This window comes from Drosophila eugracilis, unplaced genomic scaffold (assembly GCF_018153835.1).
Source record: "Drosophila eugracilis isolate 14026-0451.02 unplaced genomic scaffold, ASM1815383v1 contig_440, whole genome shotgun sequence".
NCBI lineage: Eukaryota > Metazoa > Arthropoda > Insecta > Diptera > Drosophilidae > Drosophila > Drosophila eugracilis.
The window spans coordinates 2,258,788-2,274,846 of NW_024573306.1; the positions used below are offsets into that span (position 1 = coordinate 2,258,788).

General features: G+C 40.3%; 2 protein-coding genes across 7 annotated transcripts; one reads left to right on the forward strand and one right to left on the reverse strand.

The window, feature by feature from the left end:
* Nucleotides 1–7: 7 nt before the first annotated feature.
* On the reverse strand, nt 8–1,881 carry LOC108105219 (serine protease easter). The gene is made up of 4 exons (XM_017211682.2): nt 1,746–1,881; nt 1,482–1,657; nt 848–995; nt 8–791 (listed from the first exon to the last, which is right to left on the reverse strand). Exons 1-4 carry the CDS (start codon nt 1,801–1,803, stop codon nt 94–96), a joined length of 1,080 nt encoding a protein of 359 aa, XP_017067171.1. The 5' UTR covers nt 1,804–1,881; the 3' UTR covers nt 8–93.
* A 686-nt stretch (nt 1,882–2,567) lies between these two features.
* On the forward strand, nt 2,568–16,019 carry LOC108105225. 6 transcript variants are annotated; one of them, XM_017211693.2, is made up of 6 exons: nt 3,137–3,594; nt 9,111–9,497; nt 9,897–11,908; nt 11,964–13,060; nt 13,166–13,267; nt 13,393–16,019. In XM_017211693.2, exons 2-6 carry the CDS (start codon nt 9,228–9,230, stop codon nt 13,659–13,661), a joined length of 3,750 nt encoding a protein of 1,249 aa, XP_017067182.2. In that variant the 5' UTR covers nt 3,137–3,594; nt 9,111–9,227; the 3' UTR covers nt 13,662–16,019. The 6 variants fall into 6 exon arrangements, with proteins under 6 accessions (XP_017067178.2, XP_017067179.2, XP_017067177.2 ...); XM_017211689.2 differs by lacking the exon at nt 3,137–3,594 and adding an exon at nt 2,568–2,849 and having other exon boundaries at nt 13,166–16,019; XM_017211690.2 differs by lacking the exon at nt 3,137–3,594 and adding an exon at nt 2,568–2,758 and having other exon boundaries at nt 13,166–16,019.
* Nucleotides 16,020–16,059: the final 40 nt, after the last annotated feature.

The window sequence follows — 16,059 nt, forward strand, 5'->3', positions numbered from 1 at the left end:
GCTCTGATTTTATTTTATTAATTTTTGTAAAAACACGAATATATTGGCACCAAAAATTTACTGACATTTTTGTATCCTTAATAATAAGCTTTTCTATGCCCTTAAATTGTCGTGAATCCAATCGATGTAGGAGGCCACCCTGGTGTAGACATCCGGCCAATCGGAATTGGGACAGGGAACGGGACCAAATGATACAAGTCCCCCCAGCAGATATCGCTCGTTTTTGTACAGCATCAAAGGTCCTCCGGCATTACCATGACATTCCTTGGAATTGGTCAATCCACAGAGCTGGGTAGATTGGACATTTAAGCGCTGACCAGCATACTTCCGTTGGCACTCCTCTATGGAGCTGATGGTGACATAACTCTTTCGCATCCTTGGCGAGGTTGTGGCCTGCCATCCTGCAATTTCGGTGACCAGACCCTCCAGTTCATCCGCTCGTAGCTGCTTGTTTGGCAAGCATATTGGGATCACAAAATCGTTGAGCTGAGCAGGATTTGCCAAACGGACGAGAGCAATATCATTAATCTGAGTCACGTCGTTTTTGTTGTAATCAGGATGTGGCCGGAGCTCTTCAACGGGTATATCCTGGTACGGGGGTGCACAATCCGCAATCTGGGAGTCCTGATGGTATTGACAATCCGGATTGGTGCTGGTGTCCCATTCACCAAGACGAACCGCTGTAATCTTCAGATTACCCGCCGCAGCCTGAGCCACACAGTGGGCAGCAGTTAGTACATAGCGATCGCTTATAAGTACTCCACCACAGGCGTGGATTTTCTCTTGATTGCCTGGAGAATAAAAGAGTATGTTGTCACTTATCAACATAGGTGAAAAAAGCACTTACTTCTAGTATACTCGATAAGGGCCAGCCAGGGAAACTCCCTGATCCGGGTTTCCGTCTCATTCGAACGCTGCCAACGAACCGTTCCACAATCCGTGGGCAGAAGTGGGTTGATTAGTGCACCCAAGCCAGCTGTGCTGGGGCAGCATACCTAGAGGATTACAGTGGTTTTTATGTTTAACACAGTTTATATAGACATATAGAAGATGCTTTTTGTAAAATGAACTAAGAAAACTAATTGTAAGTCCAATTTTGACAAAAAATATTTTTGTTTTTTAATTAAATATAAAAAATGAAAAGTGCAAGCTCAAAATATATATTATTATCTCCTTTGTTTAAACAATTAAAGCCATGGGAAAATTTTACACTGGACAAAAACACATAAAGTTAAAGTTCTTACACGTTTTTCTCAAACACAAAAATCCCACAAAAACTCATACATTTTGTTAAAAAGTTCTTATCTTTATAAAATGATAAGGGCTCAAGCGTTTTTAAAACCCAAAAAGAAATCAAGATGAGTTAGTGAAAGTGAAAACCAGAACAGGCCTATAAATTCGAGCTTTTTTTGTGATGCGCTTAATGGATCCAGTTGTGGAAGTTCAAGTTTTATTGGGTATCTTTGTCGTGAATCACCCACCTGGACGTCGTTGCCCCGCACACCGCACTGATTTTCGCGGAGAAGGATGCGATCGCTCTGGGTCAGATTGCTGGAGACTAGGATCCGCATAAAGTAGTCACAGTCCCTGATCGAAATGCAGTGACCGGTGACCCGGCCACTTGGGATTTTCGACACACAATTGATTTGGAGTTGAGCTGGAAGATCGGGGAACGGAGATCAGAGAACGTCCCGCGTTAAGTTCACTGCCAGACTTGTTTACGTTTCCATATCCCGTACACTCACCATGCGTGCCCAATGCCAACAAGCCCACAACAACAAGTAAAGCTGGAAAACTTCCCATGCCGGACCGGATCGATCAGATACGATACAGCTAAGCGGAACGAATGAGACTAACACTAAGTTCGCCCTGGGCCTCTGCCAGTGCCTGTGAATTACCAGAGAGTCGCTTTCGAGCCGGGTTCAGATAACATAATCGTAGTTGTGCAACTGGGTGCTTTGTAGAGCTTTTTAACCCCTGCATGCAGGCTTATGAATTATTATGAATTATTTCAATTATAGAACTTGAAACTTTTTGTAACGGAATTTGGGATTATAGTTTTGATCAGATAATGTAATACGCCAATAAACGATTTATTATTCTCACAATATAACAAAGCCTCTTTAAAATATTTAATAATAACATTTCATGTTTTAAAATATAATATGGAACAGAAAACCATATCACAAAACAGAAGGATTATTTTCTTCCAATAGGTTAACTTATATTTGCAAACTATTAGAATATATTTTCTTAGTTTAAAATCCACTTTAAGCTTACACTGTTTATATATACCAGTTTAATATGACTGTTTTTTAATCTAATTTAATATTTCCATAATTGAAATATTGTAGTCGCATAAAGAAGATTTAACTTTATTTAACTGCTGCAATTTAATTTAATTTAATTTAATTTAATTTCAACAACCTCATAGTCTTATCACCTGTTACAGTTTCAAATAACCGGTAATTTGGGTACAAATTCAAAACGCGGTACATTCTCCTCCACCGACGATCCGGCAGCGCCGTGGACAAACACACCCAGGTACTGGTTCCGAGCAGCAGAGTATGCGTGTGTGCGCGCGCTTGTATGGGTGCGGAGAGTGCACAGAGCTGTCCGCCATCTTGTCAGCCCGTGTTCTCTCAGCCCGACTGCAACGAAAAATTACAAATTTAATCGTTAAACGCGTTCTATGCCCAATTAAAACACCAGAAAGTGCTGCCGTACACATTTGCCCACATAAAGGATATCGTCTTGAGTATGCAGAGCTAAGAAAAAAGGGTGAAAATTGCATTTGAAAGTGGAATTGTTGGTGCTAAGAAAATTTTTTGCAGCACAAAAATTCCCAGGTCTGTGCTGGCGTAATTGTGTGTGTGTGTGTGAGGCGGTCCAGGGTTGCCGAGACGTGAACCAAAAATTGCTAGAAAGAGCTTTATTAGGGGTAAACCCGTCGAAATTATGATGAAATCAGTGATATTCAGTGCTTTTAATTATCGAAATGGCTAGAGAATTTTTTGGGTTTCAAAACTTAGTATTTCTTGGCCCCTATTATAATTTGTAGTGAGATGACAACCCTGTCCATGGGAAGGGTACTCAAACAACAAAAACCAAGTACGTTGCGCGGCGCCACTTTGACGTTCGAATCGTCATCAGACGGTTGGTAAATTTTCTCGCTCTCGTCGCTCTCGGTTTTAGCCCCACCGTATGCGTGTGTTTGTTTGTGCCTTGTGTATGTGCATGTTCGTGTGAGCCCGTGACGCATTCTTGTTTTGCATCGAAAATCACCAAAAGAAATCAAAGGAAATCACCAATAAAGCTGTTAAAGCCAAAAATTATTATAGGCTAAAAATCCAAGCATAGTTAAAAATCCAACGACCCTGCATGTGCAACTCCAATAGCAAGTGTATGTGTGTGTATTAAGTGGGGAGTGGTGGCAGCTGTGGGGGAAGGAAGCGAACGAGCCGCAAAAGAGAGCCAGAAAAAAGGGCGAGGGCGACTGGCTGGAAAAAAGAGAAAAAGAAAAAAAACGGAAAAGGAACAAGAGAAATCATAAAAACGCCGGCAACAGCGATTCTCGAGTGCCCTCCCCTCCACGTACGCCAACAACACACCCACAAACCACAAAGCAAATGACAAACAAAACTAAAACAAAACGAAATTCAAAACGCGCTCCCCTCAAAGTTCATTTACACGGAATTCATTATTTGTTTTGTTTAGTTTTGTAGATTTGTTTATTGGCGACATATGTGTGATGATGAGCCCCAACAATATTACTGCCCCCTGTCTAATGTGTGTATGTGTGTGTTTATATTGCCAAAAATCTTCGCAAGTGTTGAGCAATGTCCGTGAGAAACCGAGACAATCGTTATCTTGGCTTTAACGGAACAGATGTGTGTTGTTTTTTTTTCCTTACCAACAACAGCTGCCGCTCACTAGCAACAGCAACAACAACAGAATACAAACCAAAAACCAAAAATTTCATACACTTTAATTAAAAAATACGAAATAGTGATCGTAAACCTTGGTTATTTTATATTTTGAACGCTTTTGGTTTTACTTAATGCGACTTATAATTATAGCACGGCTGTAAAATAATAGTAATACCACTATTGTATGTGATTGCATAAAGGAAGCGTTAAGGTTAAAGGAAGTTGTTTATTTCAAGCCTCCTTCAAGCAAATCTTCAACATCATAATGGCATTTTAAATGGATATATTAAATAGATAAATGGTGTAATTGGCGTAAAAAGCTTAAATGGCCTATAAAGACTGTATTCCAAAATCAAAAAATTAGTTTAAAAAAAAACCCACTCCATTTAAGTTAGAAATAAACCCCAATTTTTCATAACATGGCATGATTATTTATTTGAATAAATCAGTGATTCATATTTTGAAAGTTTGTTTAAGCATTAAAAAGACCAATTAATGTTTATTGGTTTTAAACCGCGAAAAGGCAAAGAAAAGTGAGACACAAAATCTGCGAATGTGAAACCGCTTATGACTCACAATTTTCGGTTTTGTGGTTGGCAGTCAAAAAAACAACAGAGTCAGATAAATGCTCCCTGACTTGTATTTTGTTCATTCTGGCAGTACTCCCAAGGTTTATCAGAGTTTCTTCAAGGCAGTGCACACTGTACCCCATTGCTCTGGAGGCAAGAGACCACCTCTGTGGGAAGTGGACGGGCCTACGTGCGATGTAAAAGTGGCCAAGAGCTGGAGCCGTGCAGATGGAGTTCGTTTGGCTTCAGTGGCTGGCTGAATAAACTGAACCGCATGTCTGGCTCTTGGCTCTTGGCTTTTACCTCATACCGCTTTTACCTCTCCAACTGAATCTCCATTTCCAGCTGCCTCTGCTGTGGTATCCCGCCCTTCTTGTTTTCCTCTTCCCCACCCGGTCGTCATTATATTACGTTTTTTTGTTTGTGCTTTTTTTTGCGCTTTGCACAATTTAGCCTTCAGTTTCCGGTTATGAAGGAAGCAGCAAACGGGTTCAGACCCGGTCTTTCTGCCTCTTTCCCTCATTCGCCGACGATGTAATGTGCATTTAAATGCAATTTCTGCTGTGCGTCAATGTCGATGAGTCTGCAAAAATATGGTATCATGAAAGCCCGCCGAAAATTCAGAAATCATACATATCTCATTCTTATCGCTGAAGTTACTAACGTTTTAACGTTAATTTCGCACATCAAAACGTCATTTCTATTAATATACATTACTTTTGTACTTTATGAATAATCGCTATCTTATCTATTTTATTTTTAATCATTTTCATATTAAAGTTTTACTTGGAAATCATGATAGTTTATGTACAATGTATGTCAGATTTGTCTACTTTTTCGTAATAAACAGCTGTCAAACACCTTGTAAAATCCCTTACTAACTACCTGCTGAAATATTGAGAAATGTTTCTAAAAACTACGGTTTTAGGCTAAAAACAAGGGTGTTAGGGCCCGGTGCCTAAAAACATGTGTTGTAAATGAATGCCGCCTAGTGTTTTTTCCTACCAGAATGTTGAAAACTATTCAACTGGTTGTAGTCACACTCGTGTATTTTCCAGTTCTAGTATTTTCATGCTGCCGTAGCTCAGTCAGCGTAACGCCTGGAAACGCTTTGCTCTCGTAATTAACCTCTCGACCGACCGGCTTTCTGCCTGCCTGCCTATCTGCTGCTTACCTGGTCGTTACTACCTACCTGGCCAAACCAATTCATCCATCTCTATCTACCCGCAGCTCGCTTAACCAACCAACCTTTTGAGCAGGGCTTCTTGGGCCATCGAAACCCAAAAGCAAAACATTCGTGTTTCACGGCATGCGTTTTCCTCGCAGGTTTTCATCGTTCGTTCTTTGCAATACTGCCGAAAGGTGCCTCAAAATTTTCCATTAATTTTAGAGCAACAACAGACAAATCGCCTCGAAAATCCATGAACATGATCTATTATTCCATTGCTTGTGCGTTTCACATCAAGTATTCAAGCATTTAATTTTAAGTCTTTAAATTAAATAATCTAAAACTGAGTCTGACTCAGGTACTATTTAAGTCATTCTTTGTTCCAAAAACTGGTTGTTCATATCAAAAGTAAACTAGTTTAGGAACAATGAGTGATTTTGAAGATTAATATTACAAATAGTTTGTCAGCAAAAATGTACCTTCTCTTATTTTGAATTGGAGCTCAGCATTATTAATCACGAATAATTAAAAAAAAATAAAACAAATTAAAGTTAATGTCCTGCGACTTTTTCATGGTTTCCATTGCCACTGACTTACACACACGCATTAAAGCGATTCCAAATATAGAAAATCAATAGACATTAGCTGCGATTCCATTAGAATCCCATCTATTATTCCATACTATTTGGTGTCACGCTATAAACCGAAATCTTAAAGACAGTATTGTTTTAAATTCAGTTGATTAAATTGACTTTTCTTAGGTAAATTGTAATGACATTTGTGTTGCAATAATTAGTAATTACCATTCAGAAAGACATTTGATTTCATGGTTCCATTAGTCTGACATCTATTATTTTGTATTCGTAGCCTCTCTTTGTTCAATATAAATTTTAGACACTAAGAATTAAGCATCTAAAGATCAGTGATCTCAGTTTTTTTTATATACCATCCAGCGGCTATTTGTAAGGTTTCTATTAGCTTGTCTTGTATTTTTTTTGTTCAGGTTCGATGGCTTGTCTCTGCAACTTTGACTTCTTTTGTCTTGGCGTTCTTTGGTTTTTCTTGCTTTTATTTCTCGTTTCTTGTCCCTGCTTCTTATCATTCGAGCGTGTTTCCAAAACCAAAACCAAAAAAAAAAAAACGAGTTAACATTTATAAGACCAAAAATGGCCAAAAAGCAACGACTTGCTCAGAGATCGTTCGGAAGAACAACAAAAGCAAACAATAACAAATTCCCAGCATCGTCATTATTTGCAATTATCGACAGTTTGCCTTTGTGCGGTTTCCTCCATCTTTCATCTTCCTCTCTCTCTTTTGTGTTGTTTGTACGCTAAAATCTTGGACTTCGTATTCGTCTGCGCTCTTGAGATCAAAAACCTTTACTTGGTGTTATTGAGGTATATCGCAAGGAAAATGTCTATATGATAAATCAACAAGAATGCCTTCTGAGTTTCTTACATGTAAATTAATATTAATGACTATTCTAAACAAATGGATTTCTAAATTGGTTTTAAAGAGATTGCAATAAAATTGGCACTTATTGGCTCTAAAAGTATTGTGTCTAAAATGAGTAAGAATGGAAGTATGGTTAAATAAATAAGTTATTCAGTAATAATAATAACCATAACTCCAAATAACCCAATCGGATGTTCCGTTTGTCGTATGATGTTTGTATAACTAAGTTTTATAGGTAGTACCTATAGATAAGATATCGATATGGTATTATTCTATATCCCCAACTGAAGTTGTTTGATTTATGTTCGATGTGTATTCGCTAGGCCTTAGCCTTAAAGATATCTTTCAATGTCTTCCGTCAGTTCGTCGGATGAATAAGTAAAAATAAGAAACATAAACAAAAGTGTCACGTACACTGCAGCACTCTCATGTACAGCAAAGGAGTCGTGTTGAATGCGTTAGTGGGTGTAGAACAGGGGGATTTCGGATTGGGATATGTGCGGTATGTTAAGATGAAGGCATGTGAAGTGAAGTGAAGGGAACTACTGGCAAATGCTTTCAAAGTCATTTCCGTCTTTCTTGGAAAACGTAAAGAAAGCATAAACAAACAAAGAAGCATTCCTCACGCAGCTACATACATACATATGTACATATAAGTTGGATAACGTGTTCTTCCCGAGCTTGTATGCGCATATTGTAATCATAGAATACTTGCCTTCCCGGCCGGAATTGAAATCAATATGTGCGAAACTAATCAAAAGCTGTAAAGCGAATGAAAACAATGAGCACACTGAGCGGAAATGTGAAATATTTCTATATACCCCTCATATTTCTCCTTATATAGTCTGTATATGGTGTTGTCAGTAATTGTACCGAGTCTTTCCTTCTTGATATTTCTTTATTTCCCCCAATTCGTTGGAAAGTCCAGCAATTCGCCCCCGATTTGCGCTTATCTTGTTACTCTTCTCCCGTTTTTTCTTCTTTCACCGCCTCTGTTTTCTTTCTCTGCCCCAATAATTGCTGTTTCGCTAAGTTCAATAAGATAATAGTATTCCTACGCAGTTGTTTTTGTTTCGCCTTCCATATATAATGTTTGTATGTATTTGTGCACACAAACGTGCTTCTTTGATTTGCTTTGCATGCAAATTTGTGCGAATTTTTTTTGACGCGCTTGGTCAGCGAACGGTTGTGGTCAAGAAACTAGTATTACTACATACATATTTATTTTATATCATATTCTTACTTTTCATTACTATTAGTGGGCGATTAAATCTAATTTTGTTATTAATGGACTTCAATAATAAATTTTATTATGATTGGTTTTACTAAAAATGCAGTTGTTTCTAAAGCGTGACTTAAATGTTGTAAAGAAATGGCCTTTTAAGATATGTACATACATATGTATAAATATCTATTTAATAATGTTTATAATAGCTAATTTAGTGGTTCAATCATAAAAGTTAAGTGAAACCTTGAAATCAGTGTCTTATTATTTTGTCCGCAAGTGTTTTCAGATGATTGTTTGTCTGGGTTTATTATTTTTAATTATTACGATTTTGCTGCGCTATCAGCATTTGTATTTGTTATTAACGGCGGCGGTGCCAAGCGGCACCAAAAGCACAAAATAAAAGCGAAGAGAGTCGAAGACGAGAGAGGAGTAGGGGAAAAAGAAAAAAGACAGTGAAAGAGGGGGGAAAGTAGAGGCAGAAGCGAAGCGGAAAGAAAGCAACGAACGATTCACTTGAACTGGTTTCGGCGAGCAGATTTATTTATTTTGATTCTAGTTTGTTTTTATTATGGCATTCGTTTGCCTTGATTGTGTTTGTGTGTGTGTCGTTGCGTGGCTGTGAGGTGTGTTTGTGTGAAAGGAAGAGAGCAAATGTGTGTGTGCAAATGCATTTTAGCGGAGAGCACGTGACAACGCCCATTTATGACGTCTTCCTTTGAACTTTAAGCTTATTGATTTTGTAACACATTTTTTAATTGCAGGTCAAGTAAGGAAAGATAAGACAACAATAGAGCAACAAAAACAGCAGCGTAAAGTAAAGAAAGAACAAATAGACAGAAAGAGCAGGAAACAAAAGCGGCGCCGGCTTCACATTGGACATGTCATGTCAGCAAGCCTCCAGATTCCATTCAGCCACCGCAACAGCCACATTAGCCAAGAGCACAGCCACCAGAAGGATTGCTACAGCAGCAGCATCAGCAACTGCCACAGCAGCAGCTACTGTAGCAGCAGGAGCAGTGATAACCACAGTAACAGCAGCGCTGACGCCAGTGGAGAGCATTGCCGGCAAGACGACGTCCGAGGACTCGGATCCATATGCCTTCACAGAGACTGTGGCCGTCGCACCGCCCATTTTATTCAATGCACAGGTATGTAGGGTCACCTGGTAAAATTTCTTGACAAAGATCAAGGAATTTCAAAAATACTCATATTATTAACCACTATAGAATATGTTTCCTACGACGTAATTCTTGTTAAAACCAAACTAAAGTAAAATAGCTTTGTCAACTGTACGGCGCAACCTTTTCATCCTAAGTGTATTTAAGCATTAGAAAACATTTAAATATAATTCTACCATTTTGTTTAAAAAAATCAGAAATCTATGCTAAATATTTCGCAGAAAATAGGTTCTAGAACCTAGAATAAAAACCGGTTTCAAACAGTATTCCCCAGTACCCTCCTTTAGACCGTCTGCAATAATACATTGTATTTATGCAACAATACTACATCAACCCTTTTTACCAAATTGTTTTGTTTACCTTTTGCAGAAATCTAGAGCCCGCTTAAGCGACAGCAATAGGGGCAGCAACAAGAGGCAGACAGCAGCAACAGCTGCGGCTAGCAGAAAGGCAAATCTGGTGGCCCAATTGAATGTCACAGCAGCATCAAAGGCGCAGGCGTCTTTGGCGACTAACACAACGAATTTCAATCATGTCACGCAATCTCAGAGACAATCGCCGGCGTTGCAGTTGCAATTACCTTTGCAATCACAGTCGCAGTCGCAGGCCTCTCCGAAGAGGGCCACCAACGTGTGCATAGTCCGCCCTCAGCAGCAGCAGCTGGAGAAGATAGCACCTTCGGAGTCCTGCCAGCTGCCGTCGGCACCACCCCCGCTGTATGCCCACACTCCATCTCTATGGCAGACGCCGCTCCTCCTTGACAATGGGCAAAAGCAACCGCAACAGCTGCAACCACAACAGAAGCAGCTGCAACAGCAACAGAAAGCACAGAAGCTGCAACATGTCCAACAGCAACAGTTGCATCAACAGCAGCAACAGCATCTTTTGCAGCAACAGCTCCTCCAGCAACATCAGCAACATCTCCCGCAGCATCAGCAACAGCTCCTTTTGCAACAACACCAACAGCTTCTTCAGCAGCAGCAGCAACAGCAATCTGTTGCGATTGCGTTGGTCAGCCCGCCCACATCGCCCGCCTCATTACCTTCGCCTACTTTGCCGCCTGCCACCGCTGCAGTGACCGCCATGGTAGCACCGATCTCTGTATCGCCCAAGGGTGGATTACCTTTGCCGCCATCGAAATTCCATCATACCACATTGGCGCAACATTTGCAGAAGGTGGAGTGTTTGAAGAAAAAGAAATCCTTGCCATTGGCCTGCCAAAACAACAACAACAATAACAAATTGCAGAACAATAACAATGTGGTGGAGTCACTTCAAAAACCGGTGGTGCAGGGATCGAACTACAATCAAACTCAGCCACCACCCCTGATGGTTTTTAATACGGGAACAGTTGCAGTTTCCACGCCGACTCCACAGATTGCTGCTCCACAGAAACATTCCACCAGCAACAATGTGGATGACAGCGATCTTAACGAGATACCCGTCAACGTTATCTTCCGAAAGCCTTCAATGGCGGGCGGAGCAACGACGTCGGCAGCAGAAGCTGCAGGAGTCATAAGTGGCACTGGACCGGGGTCAACACTACAGCGGCCCACGGGAAATAAATTGTTGACACCTCTGACGCCGCCAACTCCGCCTGAGATGAGTGCACCGCCTTTGCTTGCGCAAATGCAACCCCAGATGCCCACATCTTGTGTTCCGTCTTTAGCTCCCAGCTTCAAAGTGGTGCCACCAGCAGTTGTCAGCACCAAAGTGGTATCACCAGCTCCTCCAAGCTCAATGCCCTCGGTTACAGCAGTGCCCGCTTCAACGAACTTACTGCAGAGTGCACCATCAGCTGTTCTAGCCACCACAACCTCATCAGCACCCGCATTAGCCAAGAAAACTGAACAAATGTCTTCCAAAGTGGCCAATTTAAACGCCGCCAACCATCAAGCGCCAATAGCTTCAAAAGGTGGCAGAAAAGGCATCACTAACACTAACAACAATAGAAACGATAACGTTATAGCAAAGAAACAGCCACAATCTTCGATGCCGCCTCCAAAGGAGCCGAGTCCATCATCAGCAAACAAGGCAGCAGATCCGGAATATCGTCAGCGACGACGCAAACCTGCCTCTAAACGCAACGTAGCAAATTTGAGTGAGAATGAAATCTATCCGGCAGATTCCCCCTACTGCCTGCAACAGCACTGGCTGCACTCTGGATTCAAGGAGAAAACCAACGACACACCTCTTTCGCAGAGCAACCGTCGTGAGGAGCGGATTGCGCTCCGAAAAGGGTTCTTGAGGCGACAGGCGCTGCAGTTGCTGTCTACAAGGTCGTTACAGGAGCTACCCATGCGAGCGGCTAAACAGCGATTGCAGAGCGTCCAAAACTTGCTGATTAAATACCAGGATCACGCTGCACAGCAGGAGGGAGTGTAAGTAAACCTAAAATATATTTTGGATATCATCTAATTTGAATCCTTTTTTCAGTGGAATTGGCAACCGATGCTTGGTGGCCAGCTGCAAGCAACCCACGCTGAGCATGGCGGCGCACTGTGAGCGCCACATTGTGAACAACGGCACGCAGCAGCTATTCCAACCCTGTGTGGCATGGCGCGTGGATGGAACCGCTTGCCATGCTCCTGTCTTTGATGTGCTGCACACACTGGCTCTCTGCAAAGTGCACAGCCACCTGCGGTCCGGAATGGATGCATCCCGTCCGGCACCGAAGCAGGTGCTGCCCGTAAGCTTACCTGTCACAGGAGTGGCAAACCAATATGTTCCCGCAAAGCAACAGCGAAAGCGAAAGGCAAACACAAATCCCGTGGCTCGTCCGCAGAAACGTGGCAGAAAGCCGGCAAATGAACTAATGGTTAACCACATCAGCAACCCGATAAATACACTGACGCTGACTCCTTCGGCGGGAATGCAACGCAAGAGCAGCACCACCTCTCTAGAATCCATTGCCAGCAATTCACACTCATCGGCCACCTCGCACTCCCAGCCGCCGTATACACCAGTAAATGTGTCAGTTGCGGTTTCTGCAGCACAGAACTTACCCCAGCTATCAATTCCACCAGCATTGGCTCCACTCAGCGGTGATTTCGAGCCCAAACAGCAGCCAAATGAACCGCTCTTGGTGCCCAAATTGGAGGTGGATACGTTGTTTAAATTGGAGGCCGATCAACTAACGTTGGACAATGCCCATATCAAGGCCGAGGAGATTAACCAAATTGTAGCCCAATTGGCGGCCGCCGGTGGTGATTTGCCACAACACAACAATAACAACATAAATAGCAACCATAATAACAATAGTGTGCACTTCAACAATAATAATATGAACTATAGCAACAATAACAACAACCAGCACAGTTTCCCCTCATTCAATACGGCATTTGGCAATGCCATGGGTCAGCCCACAATCACGCACAATGGTCATGCTGCTCACACTGTGTTGGCCAACACGACGGATCTACTGAGCCAGGATATGTTCGGAATTTGCGAGAACAGCTCGGCTTATGCCAGTTCAGAAGACACCGGCCTGGGCGGGCTCAGTGAGTCGGAGCTGATAGGCGCTAACGATGCTGGTAAGTTCTAAATCGAAATTTTACCAATAGACTTTCATTGGTTTCAAAATTGGGGCTATTGGACTTGAGTTTGATATAAATCTAATCGAATACCTTTTATTGCAGATGACATAGCATTGAATGGTGCCCACTTACTGGAGGAGCACGATCTGGTAAATGTGTTCGACACTCTGCCGGACGATGCTTTCAACGAACTGTTCCAATCCGGTGTGTATTTAACAACAATTTTACTTGTTCAGCTTTTCATTGTACTAATCCATGTGTGCCTCCGTTGCCACCGCCATTGCCAATGCCATCGCCATCGACCTCGCCTTGGATCTGTGCCGATGCAGTGCAACAAGCCGAGTGCGAGGCCATGGACCGGGCTTTGGAGATCGCCGATAAGAACCTCAAGTGTCTGCAGCAGACGATCGGCGGTTCGGACAGCGCCTTTCTTAATGATTTTCTGGAAGTCGGCGACGATTTTCTGGCCGATGCTGCGATGCACTCACCGAACACATCCGGCATCGATGCTGCCACTCTCTGCGTAGACAGCAGCAGCGGCGGTGGAAATAGTAGCAGCAACGGTGTCACCGACATTCGGGGCTTGGTTCAGACCTAATTCTGGCATCGGGTGGGATTTAGGGCCTGCAGATTTCTCCTCCACAGAAAAAGAGTGATTTTCCAAGCTAAAAGTTTCCTTCAACTTTCGGGCAGCTTTCGCTAAAAGTTTCAATACTTTCTTTTTGGCCAATTTCTTAATTGCGATTCTGGTTCAGCACTATCTTCTATATGCTGCTTAAATGTTATGCCTGCATACTCGTACTCCAGAAAATATGCGTGAGAGCTAGATAACATTAAAAAACCATATAGTTATGCGTTAATGTGAAAAACATAAAAAAAAATTACAAAAATTAAAAAACTTCGAAAAAAATGTCCAAAAATATTTAATTCAACATAAAGAAGAAACAACAATAAGAATGAAATGTATATGTAACCAACCGTACACACAGAAGAAACATAAATTATGTAAATTTGCGGGAAACTGTAGCATTACATAACTCTTAACGTAACTTAATTTGTTAGTGAAACAACAAAGGATTGTAGAGAGCAGCTTTATTATACATATAAAAAAACGTAAAATGATAGAAGAGATAACCAGAGCAAACAGAGAAAATGAAACCGAAATAGTAGGAAATCTAGCAACAAATTTTGAATTCTGAATTAAATGCACGAACGCGATACATTTGGAGAGTTCGTTAACCTAAGTAAGTCTAGAATTTGTTTAAACAACATTTTGTGAGCGCATTTATAACAAGAACACCTTACACTCAAACGAGAATTGCAATCAATTTCAACAGAAAAACAAAAACATGAGAAGCAGAAAAAGTTTTAGTTTGGTTTAGTTCTTGGTTTGCACGTAATACAAACACACACACACACACATATACACTCACACCTACACACATACATACATACAACGTACAAGGGACTAGTTTGAAACCGCGAATCGTATTACTAAATATATATACAACTATATATAATTATATATAAAATATAAATATATATATACATGATACTACTTAAATATATCTGTACACATACGTTTAAGTGTAAGCTTTAATTTAAACCAACCCACAAACAAAGAAAAGGAAAAATCTATAACAAAAACAAAAAAAAAAACAAAACAAAACAATACAACAGAATGTAAAAGTGTAAACTTGATTTATTTTTAAGGTCTTTTATTTAGCCATTGCGCGATGGCCGAAAACTTCGTTCGATTTTAATTTAGCCTAACAAATTTTAAAAGCAAAATTAGGCTGACCGACAATTTTTGAGTTTCTTACCTTGCGTTTGTCTATATAGATTCTGTAAATTAACAAATATTAAATAGAACATAAATGAAATGTAATTTTCTTTAGTCTAGTGACAAGCAACCACTTATAAAACGAGATATATTTATACAACCAATACACAAAACAAGCAAGAAAACTGTTACGCTTTAAAATACGATATATATATATATATATAAATATATATATATATATACCATATACCACTCACTCGAGCCCGATCCCAAAATTACAGCAAAAACAAATTCAGACCCAAACCATTCCATCTTCCCATCCATTGTAAGTTTTCATTTATCATCTTTCACCTGGAATCTAAGCAAGTATTAAATGAATGAAAAACGTTTAATAACACTAGATTACTATGTATTTGTATATGTATCACACGCATCGACTTTTCATTATGTTTAAGCACACCCCATCGCACACTCGGAACACTTGCATCTTTCATAGGGATTTTCGTAAGGGCCGTGGCGGAAATCGAAGCGAAACGATAGGAGCAGAATGAACTACTTTAAACATAATGGAACTCTGTAATATATGATATACGATTAACTCCCACACTCTCACTCTCTATCTCTATAAACCCTATATAGATATATAACTGTATTCGTTCTTGAGTTAGTTGATTACCGATTACTGGGTTGATTACTGATTAAGTTGGCCCGCACTTTACTCTGATCTACTTCGCTGTGCAAGTGACGCGAACAAAAATTTACGCCTTTTTTTTGATTTGTTTAGTAGCGAAACTACAAAACCATGTATTTGATTATATGCTTTAAAAAAAACTATTTTTTACAATACTTTACTTTATAAGAACTGTAGCGATGAACCTACAAGTCCACATCCCTCCAGTAGCCGCCTCGTTTTCATTATTTGAAGTTTTGTCTATGTTTTCGGTATGAGGTACAATTTCATTTTGTAATTTACGTGCATTTTTGTGATCTAATTTGTGTAACTATTATAAACAAACAAAAACAAAAAAATAAAACAAAATACTTTAAGAAAACGAAAAAAAAAAAAAATAAAACAGATCGAAGCAAATGAAAAAAAAAAACTTATTGATTTTATGGCAACTGAATATTTTACCCTGAAAATATAATACAATATTTTTAGTAAAAAAAACCAAAGCAACTGGGCTTGTCATTGATTCAATGGGAAGGGAACTGA

Excerpts from the sequence above, each read along its gene's own strand:
- LOC108105219 (XM_017211682.2), bottom strand. The coding sequence starts at position 1,803 with ATGGGAAGTTTTCCAGCTTTACTTGTTGTTGTGGGCTTGTTGGCATTG. Across the intron at positions 1,658-1,745 it reads GTTGGCATTGGGCACGCATG|CTCAACTCCAAATCAATTGT; the intron begins GTGAGTGTACGG and ends CCGATCTTCCAG. Across the intron at positions 792-847 it reads CCTTATCGAGTATACTAGAA|GCAATCAAGAGAAAATCCAC; the intron begins GTAAGTGCTTTT and ends TTTATTCTCCAG.
- LOC108105225 (XM_017211689.2), top strand. The coding sequence starts at position 9,228 with ATGTCATGTCAGCAAGCCTCCAGATTCCATTCAGCCACCGCAACAGCC. Across the intron at positions 9,498-9,896 it reads CCATTTTATTCAATGCACAG|AAATCTAGAGCCCGCTTAAG; the intron begins GTATGTAGGGTC and ends TACCTTTTGCAG. Across the intron at positions 13,061-13,165 it reads GATAGGCGCTAACGATGCTG|ATGACATAGCATTGAATGGT; the intron begins GTAAGTTCTAAA and ends CTTTTATTGCAG.